Source organism: Vicia villosa, linkage group LG3 (assembly GCF_029867415.1).
Source record: "Vicia villosa cultivar HV-30 ecotype Madison, WI linkage group LG3, Vvil1.0, whole genome shotgun sequence".
Lineage (NCBI taxonomy): Eukaryota > Viridiplantae > Streptophyta > Magnoliopsida > Fabales > Fabaceae > Vicia > Vicia villosa.
In genome coordinates this window covers 98,183,983-98,200,998 of record NC_081182.1, presented here as the reverse complement: position 1 = coordinate 98,200,998, position 17,016 = coordinate 98,183,983, and the positions used below count along the sequence as shown (strand labels likewise).

At 35.3% G+C, this 17,016-nt stretch overlaps 1 protein-coding gene across 4 annotated transcripts; it reads left to right on the top strand.

Annotated features, from left to right (window-relative positions):
• The first annotated feature begins 11,123 nt into the window (after nucleotides 1–11,123).
• On the top strand, nucleotides 11,124–15,494 carry LOC131656404 (putative F-box protein At1g47790). 4 transcript variants are annotated; one of them, XR_009300086.1, is made up of 3 exons: nucleotides 11,124–12,401; nucleotides 12,834–12,895; nucleotides 15,189–15,494. XR_009300086.1 is itself a non-coding variant. In XM_058926130.1 (3 exons), the coding sequence occupies exons 1-3, from the start codon at nucleotides 11,199–11,201 to the stop codon at nucleotides 15,193–15,195; spliced, it is 294 nt and encodes a 97-aa protein (XP_058782113.1). In that variant the 5' UTR covers nucleotides 11,124–11,198; the 3' UTR covers nucleotides 15,196–15,494. The 4 variants fall into 4 exon arrangements, 2 of the variants coding, with proteins under 2 accessions (XP_058782113.1, XP_058782112.1); XM_058926130.1 differs by having other exon boundaries at nucleotides 11,124–11,423; XM_058926129.1 differs by having other exon boundaries at nucleotides 11,124–11,423; nucleotides 14,655–15,494.
• Nucleotides 15,495–17,016: the final 1,522 nt, after the last annotated feature.

Genomic DNA, 17,016 nt, shown 5'->3' with positions numbered 1-17,016 from the left:
GTCAATCTCAAGGACTGCGTAGGAAATACAGATTCGTAAAATATGATTCAATTGAACAAAAAATTAATGTTTTGGTTTTGGGGGATTAAATCCTTGCAAAGAAAAATTAATGAGAAAATAAATTGATTTTTGTTATCAAATATATGAGATGCTAGGGTGAGTGGTGGATTTGGCATGCAACACTCAGAATTAAGATCTCTTCAATAAGTTCATAACATTCAGTTACCACATCCTTAGGGTGTTTCCTCCTAAGTCCTTAGTGAGAAAACCTTTGGTCTTCCAACCTAAATCCTAAGTCCTTAGGAACCTAAATTGTAATCAAGGTTTTATATAATCAAGATTATGTGGTAATTATAGGGTATCCCTAGTCCTAGGTGATATCTACTATAATCAAATTATGCATAAACCCTAACAACTATAGTCCTGTATTGTTAGCCGTAGATTACTCCTTATTTGACCGATAAAGAAAATATTAAGAACATTGCATAATTTAACTGAAAATCATAAACCAATGTATTGACGAAATCACAAATTCATCGTTATTACAAAACCAAATCAGGACCACCCCCTAGCATTGGGGGGTTTAGCCTCTCATAATATTCAAGAAAGGCAAAGTAAAGAATTTAGACATTACAAAGATAATGGGGAACTTTGATCTTCAATGGTGCCCACCGTTGAATCTCTCCGTCTCCAAAACCATTGATGAAGCTATCTTCTCTCCTCTGTGGTTTTCTATCGTATGATGCAAAAAGTGCCTTCTCCTTGTCTCTCAAATCACTTTTAACTTCTCTAGGTTTTTAGATCCCAGCCAGAATACCAAAAATGCCCCCGGGACTTTAAAAGTATCACAACATAAAAAATACAGAATTTTTGTCCGCACAGGTTGACATGGCCGTGTCACTTGACACGGGCTGATCGTGTCAGGTTCTGCCACTTTTGGGGAGAATTCTTCAGCAGGTTAGACACGGCCGTGTCATCTGACACGGTCTGACCGTGTCGGACTCTGACTTCATAATTTGGATTTGACTTCAACATCAAAGTTGTAGCCCTTTTCGTTAGCAAAATTTTGCCACCGGAACCGCATCATTCCGAGTTACGAAGGTCCAGTTATGATCAAAATACTACACGCTTGTCACGATTTTCAGCTACTTTTACACCAACACTTGTGAAATTTTCATCTGATCCAGAATTAACCTACAACCACCAAGTAGAGAGATCAAAAGCACCTAATAGACAAAGATAAATGGCACAAAAACAAAATGCACACAAAATAACTAGAACTAGATGAATCAAAGAAAAACACTTAAAAACAACCACAAAGTGTTACCAAGTATGACGATCTTATGCCGAATTTATGACGAAATTAAGTAGAAATGGTGACCGATCACTTGAATAGAAACTTGATAGGTAGGAGAATTCTTTATGGAAGAGAGAACTTTGTATTTTGGCTTAATACAAATGTGTAGGATTACATCTCTATTTATAGTACTCTAAGGAGAACTCTAGACTCACTAATTCTAGAGAGTTCTCCATCCTATAAATTCAAAGAGTATTCTAGAGAATATTACAATATTAAGAAATATCTAGACTCTCCAAATAATACAAGAATTCTCTAGAAACTTTACCCAAAATTACTTAAGCCCAAAATAACAAAGTCCAAGGAACCAAATAATTAACTTAGGCCCAAATCAAGTTTATATTTCAACATTGCATATGCTTTTGTTTATTGTTTAGGCACGATAGCCTAAAGGCAAATTATCTTTCTGGCCATATTTAAACTTGGTTTGAAAGAATTTAATTTTTTAATGATAAATGCAAAATGTGTTAAATTGGAGATGTTTATGGAAATAAGTTACGTGTTTTAGCTATTGCATTCTGACAACGAGATTGAGATATTAAGGAAACTAAGGGAAAGCTTAGTGGACTGTGGAGATATATTGTTGAATTCCTTGTGATTCATAATGACTTGGAGTGCAAACTATTATCTTTCTTAGGTGTAGTCCTCTCCATCAGACAAAATATTATCTTTATTAGGTGTAGCCTTCTCCATCTTATCAATTTCTTCAATGGTTTAGTCTTCCATAAAAGTTAAATAAAGATGCACTATATTCATCTTTATTCACTGCCTTATCTTTGCATCCAACTTGGATCTCTCATCCTTTGGAACACGCACACATGCCTTGCAACCAAAAACTCTTAAGATCATACATGACATTCTTAGCAAACCAAATCTTATCTGGCACCTCAGCATTCAAAGCAACTACAAGGCTCATATTAATAACATATATGACCATGTACAATGCCTCACCCCAAAAATTCTTAGGCAGTTTACTTCAGAAAGCATACACCTAACTGTTTCAATCAATGCCATGTTCATCCTCTCTGCTAAAACATTTAGTTGAGGAGTTTTACCGGGAGTATTTTCATGTATGATATCGTGTTGCTTACAATAAACATCAAAAGGTCCACAATATTTGTTCTGGACTGGCCCAATTATTCAGATTGGACAATCCACTCTTTGGCCCAATGCATCCTGGCCCAAACACGCGACAGCCTTTTCCGGCATGCCCCGGGCAAAAACAAGGCATAACCGAGCACGCTAAAGCCTCGTGCTCGATAACGACTAATTCTCCGCGTTTCCCTGCCGAAAACCATGTACGGGCCCTCAAAAGATGGAATTCACCGTTACAGAGCTGCCCTATAAATAGCCCTCTAGCCTCAGAGGGAAATGTAATCACATTTCAACCCAAAATCTCTCACTTTTCTGTTGTACCTTGTTGTCTGAACACTTACTTTGGTATCAAAGTGCCTTGCAGGTACAACCCCCTTTTTTCTCTCAATCGTCCCGAAGTTCAAGCCTCACAGTTGCTGGCCACCTGTTCTGCTCGTAACGATCAATATTCACCACCATTGTCATTACAAATGCTTTTCAGCTTCTTTACTGACTGTCTCTCAATCAAGACATGGAATTCTTTGAATTTCTTCCGAACCTGGTCTTTTGTCTTCAAAGCATAGACCTAAGCTTCCTAGAACAATCATCAATAAAAGTAACAAAGTAAAGAGCACCACTAAACTACTTTACCTTCAATGGACCACAAACATCAAAATGCACCAAATCAAGCAACTCTGACTTCTTTGAGAGAGGATGCTTCTTGAAGGATACCATAATCTACTTACCAGCTATTGTGAATGCAATACCAAGAATAAAGTATAATGCACGGGAAGAATAAAGAACAAGGAAGAAGAAGAAGAACACACGAATTGGTTATAATTGCTATTCTTTCACTTTCTCTTAGAAAACAAGATTACAAGTTTACAAGAATAACAAGTAATCTCTCTCACCCTAAATCATGATTTGCAGCGTTGCAATGATGAGAGACTAGTAAGCTATTTATAATAAGACCTAACATACTAACTAATGGGCTTTTTTCCACAAGGCCCATTATACAAGCCAACTTAATAAACAAGCTAACTTAACAAATTAGGGTTTAAACACTAAAACCTAATTTAACATGCCAATAACCCTAGCATCTTCGACATCTGCATGCTCGACCCATCTTCGACTTCAGCATGCACACTTCGACACCAGCATGTGAACAACCTTCGACTTCATGCTTAACCCTGTCGAACTGTCGAACCAAGAAGCTACCCTTCGACCATACTAGAGTTCGATCCAATATCTCACAAATCTCCACCTTGGATCTAACTCTACAACATCAAAGGAACAAACTAGCTTTCTTCATGCAGCTTTATCAACTGCATATAGTAGAAAAATTTGCAACTCGGCAATGACTTGGTGATCATATCAGAAGCATTGTGATATGTCGAAACCTTCAGCACTTGGACTTCTCCATGCTCGACTACTTCTCTGACAAAATGCAACTTCACATCGATGTGCTTAGTTCGCTCATGATATGCTGAGTTCTTCGACAGGTGTATCGCACTTAGACTATTATATTTAACAGTGATACCTCGACCTTGAATTTTCAGCTCCTTTACAAAACCTTAAGGCCACAATGCTTCTTTCACAGCTTCAGTTAGGGCAATATACTCTGCTTCAGTGGTTGATAGAGAAACAACCTTCTGAAGTGTTGCTTTCCAACTAATTGATGTGCCAAACATAGTGAAAACATATCCAGAAATAGATTTTCTGGAATCCATACAACCTGCATAATCAGAGTCGACATATCCTTCAATTGCTGCTTTACTATCTTCACCCAAGGCTGCACCATAAATTAGGACTCTATTCAGAGACCCATTAATGTACCTTAAAATCCACTTCAATGCTTGTAAGTGAGCCTTTCCAGGATTTTCCATGTACCTGCTCACAAGACTTACTGCATATGTTATGTCGGGTCTAGTACAGACCATAGCATACATCAAAGAACCAACTATATTAGCATATGGGATGCTATTCATATAGGCTCTTTCGACATTAGTACTGGGACACTGATTAATACTCAGCTTGAATTGAGGGTTTGTTGGAGTCACAAATGGCTTCGAATTAGACATACCAAATTTTTTGAGAATCTTTTGTAGATATGCCTCTTGAGATAAGCATAACTTCGACTTCTTTCTATCTCTTCGAATGTCAATTCCAAGAATCCTGGAAGCAGCTCCCAGATCCTTCATATCGAACTCCTTATTGAGTTCATCCTTCACCCTCATTACATCTTCGACATTATTGCTTGCTATGAGAATATCATCCACATAAAGCAACAAAATAACAAATGAATTACCAGGTTGAAATCTAAAGTAAACACAGTGGTCGAACTGACTTCTAATGAAACTTATGCGTGCCATGAACTTGTCGAATCTCCTATTCCACTGTCGAGGAGATTGTTTCAGCCCATACAAAGATCTCTTTAACTTGCACACATAATCTTCCTTCCCCTCGACATACCCTTCAGGTTGCCTCATCAGGATCGTTTCATCAAGATCACCATACAAGAACGCAGTCTTCACATCCATCTGTTCCAGTTCAAGATCGAATTGTGCCACCATGGTAAGCAACATTCGAATGGACCTATGTTTCACAACAGGAGAAAACACATCATTAAAGTCGACACCTTCTTTCTGAGTGAAACCCCTTGCGACCAACCTTAACTTGTATCTTTTTGACGTCACTCCTTTGATTCCTTCCTTAACTTTGAAAATCCATTTACAGCTGACTAACCTTGCCCCAGCAGGTTTCTTGATCAGTTCCCAAGTATGATTATCATGAAGAGATTTCATCTCATCATCCATGGCCTACAGCCATTCAATCTTATTTCGACTCCTCATAACTTCCTTATAATCTCTAGGTTCTTCGTCCAAAACCTCACTTGCAGAGATTAAGGCATAAGCTATAAGATCTGCATACCCAAGTCTTTGAGGTGCCTTGATGGTTTTTCTCGACCTATCTCTTGAAAATAGGTAGTCATCGACAGTTTCCTCAATTTCCTCAACATCTTCTGCTTCGTCTTCGACTTCATCAGGGATATGCAATTCAGCATCAGCTTACTCCACCTCAACAGGAATCTCCACCTATTCCAGCTCTTCTGCACTTCGACCATCATCATCAGTTTTCTTTAAAGCCATATCAGCTTCATTGAAAACTACATCTCGACTTGTGATACACCTCCTATGACCTGGCTCTAGGCACCATAACCTATAAGCTTTGACTCCTTCAGGGTATCCTATGAACATGCATTTCGGAGCTCTAGGTTCGACCTTATCTTATGTAAGCATAGGCTACGAAGCCAAATAATCTCAATTTGTCGAGATTTGATGGATGTCCCGACCAAACTTCTTCAGGTGTCTTCATATCTAACGCTGTCGAAGGACATCTGTTTATCAGATATGTTGCTGTCGAAATAGCCTCGGCCCAGAACACCTTCTTTAACCCAGAACTAGTCAACATGCATCTGACTCTTTCCAAAATAGTTCGATTAAACCTTTCAGCCAAACCATTTTGCTATGGAGTACCTGCTGTAGTTCTGTGCCTTGCAATACCAGAGGCAGCACAAAAGCTGTCGAATGCCTCATTGAAAAATTCAAGGCCATTGTTAGTTCTAAACCTCTTAACCTTCCTGCCAGTATGATTTTCTACCAGAGTCTTCCAACTTTTGAAATTGTCAAAAGTTTCATCCTTAGTCTTCTGGATGAATACCCATAACTTCCTGGAATAATCATAAACTATGGATAGAAAATACCTTGCTCCTGAATGTGATGGACACCTTGCAGGTCCCCAAAAATCAGCATGGATGTAATCAAGGGATCCATGTGTTCTTTGTTTGCCTTTGTTGAACTTCACTCTGCAAGATTTTCCAAATACATAAGGTTCACAAAACTTCAGCTTTTCGACTTTGTCTCCACCAAGTAGATTTTTTTTCCCTAATTTGACCAGACCCCTTTCACTGACATGGCCCAATCTCATGTGCCAGATTTCTGTCTTCGACAAGGGTTTCGTGGATGCAACATTTTTCAAACCACTTACAACTTCAGCCTCAAGGGTATACAAGCCTTGTTTCTTCACGCCTCTCAAGACTTCCTTCGACCCCTTCATGACTCTTAGGATACTTTTCTCTCCTTGGAAAACATACCCTTTCTTGTCGAATTCACCAAGAGAAAGCAAATTTCTCTTCAAATCGGGAACATACCTGACTTTAGTCAACAACCTTATTGACTCATCATGGAGCTTGAATCTCACAGATCCAACACCTACAATCTTGCAAGCTTTGTTGTTTCCCAGCAGTACTGATCCACCATCTTGATCACATAATTCCTCGAACAAGTCTATGTTTGGAGTCATATGTCAAGTGCAACCTGAATCCATAATCCACTCCTTCCTAGAGTCACTGCTTGAAACCACAAGAACATCAGATGATTCGAAATCATCTTGAATAATGGCTGCATTGCCACTATCCTTACCTCCATGATCTTTCAGGCGTTCAGGGCACACCTTTCGTGTGTGACCCTCCTTCTTACAATGATAGCATCGAATACCAAATGTTTTGCCACTATAAGACTTCTGCTGACTTTTGCCTTTCTTCTTGTCGAACTTACCATCTTTTCGCAAGAATTTTCCTTTAACGGCCAAACCTTCACCAACAGTCGAAGGTTTATGCTCCTTTCGTTCGTTCAAGTCCTTTGAATACAAGGCTGATTGATCTTCTTCAAAGGACAGGGACTCCCTTCCATACAGGAGAGTTTCTTTGAAGTGAGCATGTGATCGAGGCAAAGCGCACAATAGTAACAGCGCTTGATCTTCATCATCGATCTTTACCTCAATATTTTCAAGATCAAGAATCAGTTTGTTGAACATATCCAACTGCTCAGCTAACACTTTGTCTTCAACCATCTTGAATGAATACAAAGCTTACTTCAGGTAGAGTCGATTTACCAGTGATTTGGTCATATACAAACTTTCAAGTTTCGTCCATAACCCTGATGCCGTCGTCTCCTTTGATACCTGTTGAGAACCTTATCACCAAGGCTTAACAAAATTGAGCTGTGTGCCTTCTCGATCTCAGTCGTCTTCTCCGCCGCCGTTAATGCAGCATTCATGGATGCCTCTCCCTTCAACGCTTCCAAACAACCCTGTTGAACCAGTAGGGCTTTCATCTTCAAGCGCCATAGACCGAAATCATTCACTCCGGTGAATTTTTCAATCTCATACTTTGTTGACGACATCTTCTCCACGCTCACCGCACCAATTTGTTGTGAATTCAATAACAAGAACAAAGTATAATGCAAGGGAAGAATAAAGAACAAGGAAGAAGAAGAACACAAGAATTGGTTATAATTTCTATTCTTTCACTTTCTCTTAGAAAACAAGATTACAAGTTTACAAGAATAACAAATAACCTCTCTCACCCTAAATTAGGATTTGCAGCGTTGCAATGATGAGAGATTAGTATGCTATTTATAATAAAACCTAACATACTAACTACTGGGCTTTTTTCCGCAAGGCCCATTATACAAGCCAGCTTAATAAACAAACTAACTTAACAAATTAGTGTTTAAACATTAAAACCTAATTTAACATGCCAATAACCCTAGCATCGTCGACACCTGCATGCTCTACCCATCTTCGACTTTAGCATGCACACTTCGACACCAGCATGTGAACAACCTTCGACTTCATGCTTAACCCTGTCCAACTGTCGAACCATGAAGCTACCATTCGACCATACTAGAGTTCGATCCAATATCTCACACCAGCCATGCAATGAGAACATTTATCCAAGTCCACACTCTTCAATACCGGAAGCACGTCCTTTTTAGTTAAACAATTTAGCCTTTTTTCACTGATATGAATAAGCCTGTAGTGCCACAAAGAAGCCCCCATATCCCTGGAATTTACACTGTCTTTAGCAACCAATGATTTAGTCCAATATAATTTATTAATTTTCTATCCTCTTGCTGCAACCAATTTACCTCTGTCGAGTTTCCATTTTCAAAAACCAAAGAGATTTAAATAACCATCATCATCAAGCACATTCACAGAGATCAAATTAAAAGGAACATCTAGAGTATGTTAGAATCCTCTAAGCAACAACTACAATACCATGTCGGTCTGCAAGCAAACAACACCAATACAAACTACCTTAAACACGCCATAGTTACCCATCTTAGGCTCTCCAAATTCATCAAAAGTGTAAGACATGAAGAACTCTTTCCTTGGTGTAACATGCAGTGAAGAACCTCTATCAATAATCAACATGCTCTCATCTGATACAAACACATGGTCGCAGAGAATAATACGATAATCATAAGTAGCAGCAGCAACACGATCACCTTTATCAGGATGCTTATCTTTTTGCTTCCCTTTCATATTGCTGCTCTCCTTTTTCCATATAAAATAGTTTCTCTGTATGTGTGCAATTTTGTGATAATAACAACACTCCATATTCTTGTATATGGACTTGAACTGACTTCTGTTTTCATCTCTACTCCCACTTCTACTATTCTCTCTACTTCCTTTCAGTTCCTTTATTTGAATTATGCCCCTGCTCTCAATGACAAACACCTCAAAATGAGATGAAGTACCATGTGTTTTACTTCTCATCTCCTCATTAATAACACTTCCCTTTACACTTTTCAAAGAAACAACACCATCAAATGGTGATTTTGTAATTAAAAATGGAAATGTTTTCCAAGAATCTTGTAGAGTGTTCAGTAGCCATAATCCCCACACTTTATTATCAAATTTGATGCCCATTCTTGACAATTGATCTAGGAGCCCTTAAAAATCATTCAATGATATGAAATAGAAGTCCCCTCCTCATACCTCAAATTCATCAAGGAATTCAGTAAGTACAATCTATAATTCCCTAATTTAGAAGCAAATAAAGACTCAATCTTCTTCCACGAGGATTTTGCATGTTCCTCATTAGGAATGTGATTATAAACATTATCCTATACTTATTATCGAATAAAACCACAAACCTGCTGATGCTTAAAACTCCACTCCTCATCAGTTTTGGATTTTGGATTCTCGGTAGCAAACACAGGAAGATGCAAATTCTTCACAAATAATAGATCCTTCATTTTCCCCTTCCACAAGTGATAATTAGTGTCATTCAAACAAATAATTCTATTTGTATTTGCATCTATCATTCAAGCAAGTCAAATAACCCTTTAACCCAAGAGCTGATGCCACTTTGATGAGAAATTCCAGACAAATAACATAGAGTAATATGTAGCGGATAATCAATTTCCCCAACTTGCAAGAATCTATGAGGAGCAATAACAAACAATTCAGCAGCTAATAAAATCACTCAAACTAAAAGGACACAAAGATTTTAACATGGAAAATCTTCTTAAAGTGAGAAGTAAAAACTACGGGCACAAGCCAGTCAATTAAGCTTCACTATGATCAAAATCAGGGTGCAAAAGTGTCTTAAAATATAGCAAAATTCTTGCTCAATATTTTGCCAAACAACAAATAAACAATCATGAAATAGAGAACCAAGAAACGAGAAAAAACCAGAATTTTTCTGCTACTGTCCGAGCTTCATATCTCCCACCACAAATAACTTCTCACTAATCCAACCGTTCAGATTGAAGTACTAGAACTCACAAACTTGCTATTCAAATTTCATCCTGATTCGACGATGAACGTAGGCGTGGCAACAAATCTAAAAACGCTGCTCTGAATTGTACAAAAATGCCTTTTGTTATCTTCTTTCTCACTTTTTCTGTTTCCGTTGCCATGAACCCTAATTTCTTCACTTTAAAGTGAGATAATGAGCTAGATAAGTTTGGACATTTCTTGACATTAATGAAAACCCAAAAACCTAACACAACCGTAAGGAAAGATGAATCAATTGTAATTAAAACTTAAAAAAAAATCACATAAGGAATAAGAAGAAAAACCACCGAGTTGTATTATTTTTAATTTAATTTTATAATAAAATAATAAGAATAAAACTACCATGTGAGAGTTATTTTGGATTCGAACCTGAGATCTTAAGAGGGTTACACTCTCAAAACTCAAATGTTTTACCACTAGACCACACATGCACACAATTTTTTAATTTAATAACTATTATAAATGAATAATTGAGATTGTTTTTGAATTAATAGTGGAAGTTAATAATTGGAAGTTATAATTATTTTTTAAATTAGTAGTGGAATGTGGTTTTTAATACATGTCCTATTCATAAATTTCAGTCCTATATTTTAGTGATTTTTTAAATGAAAATAAGATTGGTAGTGGGAGTTTTGCAATTCTTATCTTATTTAATTATTTTTGATTTTTGATTTAACAAAAATGTCTAAATTAGTGCCCTATTTCACTAATAAATTGGTGATAAAATAAAATAATTGTTCTAAATTGCCATAATTTCGAAAAAATTGCCTAATCAAACCATTTAAATTCAAATAATTATCCAAATCGTAATTAAATTTAAAAAATTCTCATAAACTTATTTAAAACAAAAATAAAATAAGTTTATTCTTTTTTGAAAGTTATAATTATTTAGTGAATTAATATTGGAAGGTGGTTTTGATTTTTGAATACGTGTTCTATTCTATCCATAAATTCCGGTCCTACTTTTTAGTGATTGTTAAAATTAATAAAATAAGTTGGGTTAGTTACGGCAGATTCTAATAAGATTTGATTTGTAGCAGGAGTTTTGCAATCCTTATCAAGTACAAGTAGTATATATATATATGTTGGGTTTAGTAACTGTAGATTCTAATCGAGAGACATGAGATCTCCCAAACATATGAGAACAAGCCCTAACATCTTCTCTTCCGCCGATCTTCCACTTCCCACTCTTCCTTTTGATGTGATTTCAGAAATACTAGCTAGGTTACCGGTGAAGTCCCTTCTCCAATTCCGGTGCGTCTCCAAATCATGGAAATCACTCATCTCCGATCCAGTATTTGCTAAAAAGCACCTTAATCTGTCAACCACGCGCCGCCTCCTCTGTGTAAGCTACGACAATCCCTCCTACAGTTTTATTTTAAATTCTTACTCCCTCCAATCCGTTTTCACAGATACAAACTATAACCTCACTCGGTTCCAGTTTCCCCTCAATGTTATTTCTGAACGCTACTCCCATCACCTTGTTGGCTCTTGTGACGGAATTCTTTGTGTTGCCAATTATCGTATTTCCCCGGATTTTAAACCTTTAGTTATACTGTGGAATCCTTCTATTAGAAAATATAAGGAATTGCCCCAATTTGAAAACCCAGCCGAGCTTTATCGGCTTCGGCTTCGTATGACATATGGCTTCGGCTATGATCATGTTTCTCATGATTACAAACTGCTTGTTCTTTACAACTCCGACATTGAACATGCAACTAGAGCAAAGCTTTATACTTTGAAGGCTGATTCTTGGAGAACCATCCAACCGTTCCCTTCTGATTTTGGTACTCTCCTTACTTATCCACGTGGAAGATATGTAAGCGGTACAGTTAATTGGATGACCTGTCAACGCTCGATTGTTTCTTTTGATTTAGTCAACGAGTCTTATCGAAAGATTTTGCCTCCTCGACAACAAAGAAAACCTAGATATTTGAGTTTGAGTGTGTTGAGGGATTGGTTGTGCATAACTTATGATCACGATGTTTGGGTCATGAAGGAATATGGAATTCTAGATTCTTGGACTAAATTGTTCAATGTTACTCACTTGCTAATTCCTCTATCTAATTCTTTTCGCTTGACAAATCTATATATCTTTCAAGACGATCAAGTGCTGCTCGTGTTTAAACATTTTTTGGGTAGGGTGTCGTTGATTGTTTACAATTTCAAGAATGATACTTCTAAAGTTAGTTCAATGTTGAAAGACATCTCAGAAGTGTATGTTGAGAGTTTGATATCACCTTGGTCTTAATATTAGAATTATTTTTGAAGACGATCAAGATCAAATGCTGCTGTTGCTGTTTCAGGAGACTTCAAGAAAGAAGTTGAGTGTTGAAAGTTTGTTACTTTATTTTTATTATTCTTTATTTTTAAGAGAAATTGGTGATTCTTTTTCCATATTTGGATTTTATTTTCTTTATTATGGTGACTTAATACAATTTTTAAACTTTTTATTGTGATATTTTGTTTCGAATTGACTTCTCTAGTAATACATTTTATATAGAAACTTTGGTTTACCTTGATTTTTTTTTCTTTACAACTACTGCTATTGCAATTTCTGCTGTTGTCATTCTTAACATCATATTTACTTGACAGAAACACCAAGAAACTCTGATATAGTGTTATGCAAATGAATTAATGTACACGTGATAAAAAGGAATACAAATGCATAAATCATGCAATAGACTTAGGTTATTCTGTCTCCTTCGGTTAACTGTTTTGAGATGATAATATTTGGGCTAAACCTTTGTATCAGGTTTGGTTGAAGTTGTTCATGCTGGCGCGGCTTTGCATTGCTAGCCATCTCCCTCCAATACTGTAAGTACCTTATCTTTATTTGATGAAAATTGGGGGCTAACTTTATAAATTGACTGATATTATGGTTTGTTGCCAATATTATGTCTTTTAAAATCTTGAAAAAAAATTCACTCTAAAATTTAAAAAAAAAAAAAAAACTTGAGATATGGTTTATCATTATTGGTAATTCTGGTCATATCTCATTGGGCTGCATTTCTATGTCTCAATGTGTTAAATTTTTAGAAATATATGAAATCAACTTATAGATGTTTTATATTTTATCATATTGTCCTGAATATAAGTGTGTGAAGGAGTGCTAACAACTTATTGTTTGGCACATTTTCTAAAGTCAGAATATAGGAGTCATCAAATTAAAATAAGATGGTTCAGATGATGTGGTTAATTGGAATCATTCTTCCTAGAAAACCATTGCATGGTTATTTGGACAGTATTATTTTATATAAAGGATTAACTGTACCGATAAATATTGAATCAAAGAAGAATTAGATATTAGATAACTGTTATCATTGAAATATTTGTTCATATTTAGTTATGATTAATTGAGAAGGAATAAATAGTAAAATTGTGCGTAAAAATCTCATGAGCTTACGCTGACTTTTTCACCTCATGATGTTGATACTAGTCTTGTGTTGAGTTACCAGTTGGTTGGAAATTTAGTTGCATTATTTGTCTATTTTTAAACCCTTTTTTCAAACTGCATGTTTAATCACTTGATGTACCGGTTTGCAAAATTGACACTATATGTACTTTGAGTGTGAGAGAATCTGTGTTTCCTTTACTGCTTCTAAGTACTTAATTTTGAAAAAACATAACAAGTTCCAATTCCCTGTTATTAGCCATACAACATTAATGACTATTGATCTAGCTATTCATGAAAGACACTATCTAAAAATGAGCAACCTAGTGGTATAAAGCGTCTGTCATACCAACAATGGTCTCTTGGAGGGATAAGGGAATAAATGGAATGAGCAAAAATATGGTTAATTGAATCATATTTCTAAACTGAATAGTATTGAATAACAAAAAAAACTTAAACCATTTAAATGGTTAATAAAATGAACCACTTATTATAAACAATCCAATTAACCAAATTTAAGTTAAAAATCACTTTAAGCTGTTTATAATTGTTATAAAAACATTAAAAAAAAATTAATATAGAATTTTTTATTAATTTTTTTAAAATTAAGTTTAAAAATATTTGGATCTAACTTAATTAATATTTGTAAACTAATATGATGATATTAGTTACAAATCAAGTTATAATATCAAACTAAGATAAAATAGAGAATAAAGTAGAATGGTAATTTATATCATTCAAAGTAAAAAATGGTATGTCTTTACATAAACTAAGGGGAGGTATTTATACTAGTAAAAATATTATTATTATATTAAAAAAATAATTGGTATTACTATTCTATCTTTGACAAATTATATGTCACCAATTATTTGTCATTACTATTTTAAGTTTGACAATTTGAATAGATATTTCTAAATAATATAATAATTTATTTAATTATTATAACACTCCCTCTTTGAAAACGGTGCTCCATTGAAGTCTTGTTAAGAAGAATCATATGGAAACATAAGTTGCCTCATTAAAAACCTTATTAGGAAAAACCCATTGGGATAAAAACCTTTATAAGGGAAAAAGAGTACAACATTATGCTCCCCTTCGACAGAACACATATAACTCTTCTTTAAAGATCTCGAAGGTGACGCATTCCAATAATTTGCACATGCTTTTTGAAAATTGATGTAGGAAGTGCCTTTGTAAAGAGATCTGCCACGTTATCACTTGAACGAATATACCGAATATCAACATCTTTGTTTCTTTCATGTTCTTGTGTGAATGAGAAAAACTTCGGAGGGATATGCTTGGTCCTGTCACTTTTTATGTAACCTTCTTTCATCTGGGTAACACATGCAACATTGTCTTCATACAAAATTGTTGGATTATTATCAATTGGTAAACCAGACGCTCCTTGGATATTTCGAGTTACCGATCATAACCATCTACACTCTTTGCTTGCTTCATTAAGGGCGATTACTTCAGCATGATTTGAAGAAGTTGCTACAAGTGTTTGCTTTTGCGATCTCCATGATATTGCAGTATTACCATATGTAAATATATATCCAGTTTGTGATTTAGCATTATGTGGATCTGACAAATATCCTGCATCTGCAAAACAAAGCAAAACTGGTGTTGTATTGTTAGAATAAAATAAATCAAGATCAGGTGTACCTCGAATATATCGAAATATATGCTTTATTCCTTTCCAATGTCTTTTTGTAGGGCATGAACTGAATCTCGCCAGTAAATTCACTGCAAAAGCTATATCGGATCTTGTATTGTTAGCAAGGTACATGAGTGCTCTAATTGCACTAAGTTATGGCACTTCTGAGCCAAGATCTTCTTCATTACTTTCCTTAGGCCTAAAGGGATCTTTTTCAATATTAAGTGTTCTACCCATCATGGGACTAGTCAAAGGATTTGTCTTGTCCATGTTGAACATTTTAATATCCTTTATGTATAGTTTGATTGATGTACCAATATACCATCTTTAGTATACTCAATCTGTAAACCAAGGCAGAATCTAGTTTTCCCAGATCTTTCATTTCAAATTCTTTCTTTAAATAATTTCTCGCTTCTTTGATTTCTTTATTAGTCCCAATGATATTTTAATCATCAACATAAACAACAATTTTATTACAAATCCAGATATTGTTTTTCTTATAAAAAAAACAAGGACAAATAGGATTATTCTCATAGTCTTCTTTAAGTAAATATTCACTTAGTCTAGTGTACCACATGCGCCCTGATTGTTTTAACCTATACTATGATCTCTGCAACTTAATTGCATACATTTCTCTAGGTTTTGATGTCTTAGGCATTTTAATCCTTTTGGGATTTTCATGTATATATCAGTACCAAGTGATCCATATAACTAAGCAGTAACAACATCCATAAGATACATATCAAGATTGTTAAATACTGATAAACCAATTAAATAACGAAAAGTAATAGCATCCATAACAGGAGAATATGTTATCTCATAATCAATTCTCGATCTTTGGTAAAAACCTTGTGCAACGAGACGAGCTTTGTATTTGACAATCTCATTTTTCTCATTTCGTTTTCTTACAAAAACCCAGGTTTCACATCTTTTGGTATGGCCATAATAGGGCCAAATACTTTTCGATTTTTAAGAGAATTTAACTCAGTATCTATTGCATCATTCCAATTTTTTTCAGTCATATCTATTTTGACATTCACTCATACATGGCTCTGGATCATCATTTCCATTTATAATTTCACATACAATGGAGAACGAAAATACTTCATCTATATTCATACCTTTTCGGTTCCACAAAATTTCTGTATCAACATAATTAATTGAAATCTCAAGATCATTTTTATTTTCTGTTTGATTATCAATGATCTCATTTTCATCATCTTGTGCTTCTTCGAGAGCACGCTTTTCAATTTTGGATTTATCATTATCTAGTGTCTTTTCAAGATCACTTTCAATGAAATTCACCTTTTCTATTCCCTTTCTTTTTCGGAATTTTTGTCTTTGGATCCTATATGTCGGCCACGCTTCAAGTGTGCCTTAGATGTACGTGCTACATTATTTTGATTTGAAACCTCAATCCTACCAGGAACATTTATAACTGGTACACGTGACTTTGTTACTCTTTTTAAATCAGTAAATGAATCTGGAAATTGATTTGCTAAGTCTTGTAAGTGGACTATTTTATTTATATTTTCTTCCCATGATCTATTGTATGGGTCCAAATGTAATAAATGAGGTACATACCATGTTATGTCATTTTCTAATTTTTTATCCTCTCCCCCTAAAGTTGGAAATATTGTTTCGTCAAAATGACAATCAGCAAATCTTGCATGGAAAATATCACCTGTTAAAGGTTCAAGATATCTAATAATAGATGGTGATTCACACCTCAGGGGTATACAAGCCTTGTTTCTTCACGCCTCTCAAGACTTCCTTCGACCCCTTCATGACTCTTAGGATACTTTTCTCTCCTTGGAAAACATACATTTTCTTGTCGAATTCACCAAGAGAAAGCAGATTTCTCTTCAAATCAGGAACATACCTGAC

Coding starts and splice junctions, on each gene's coding strand:
- LOC131656404 (XM_058926129.1), top strand. CDS start 11,199: ATGAGATCTCCCAAACATATGAGAACAAGCCCTAACATCTTCTCTTCC. Junction 11,424..12,833: donor CCACGCGCCGCCTCCTCTGT/GTAAGCTACGAC, acceptor CCTTTGTATCAG/GTTTGGTTGAAGTTGTTCAT. Junction 12,896..14,654: donor AGCCATCTCCCTCCAATACT/GTAAGTACCTTA, acceptor AAATTGATGTAG/GAAGTGCCTTTGTAAAGAGA.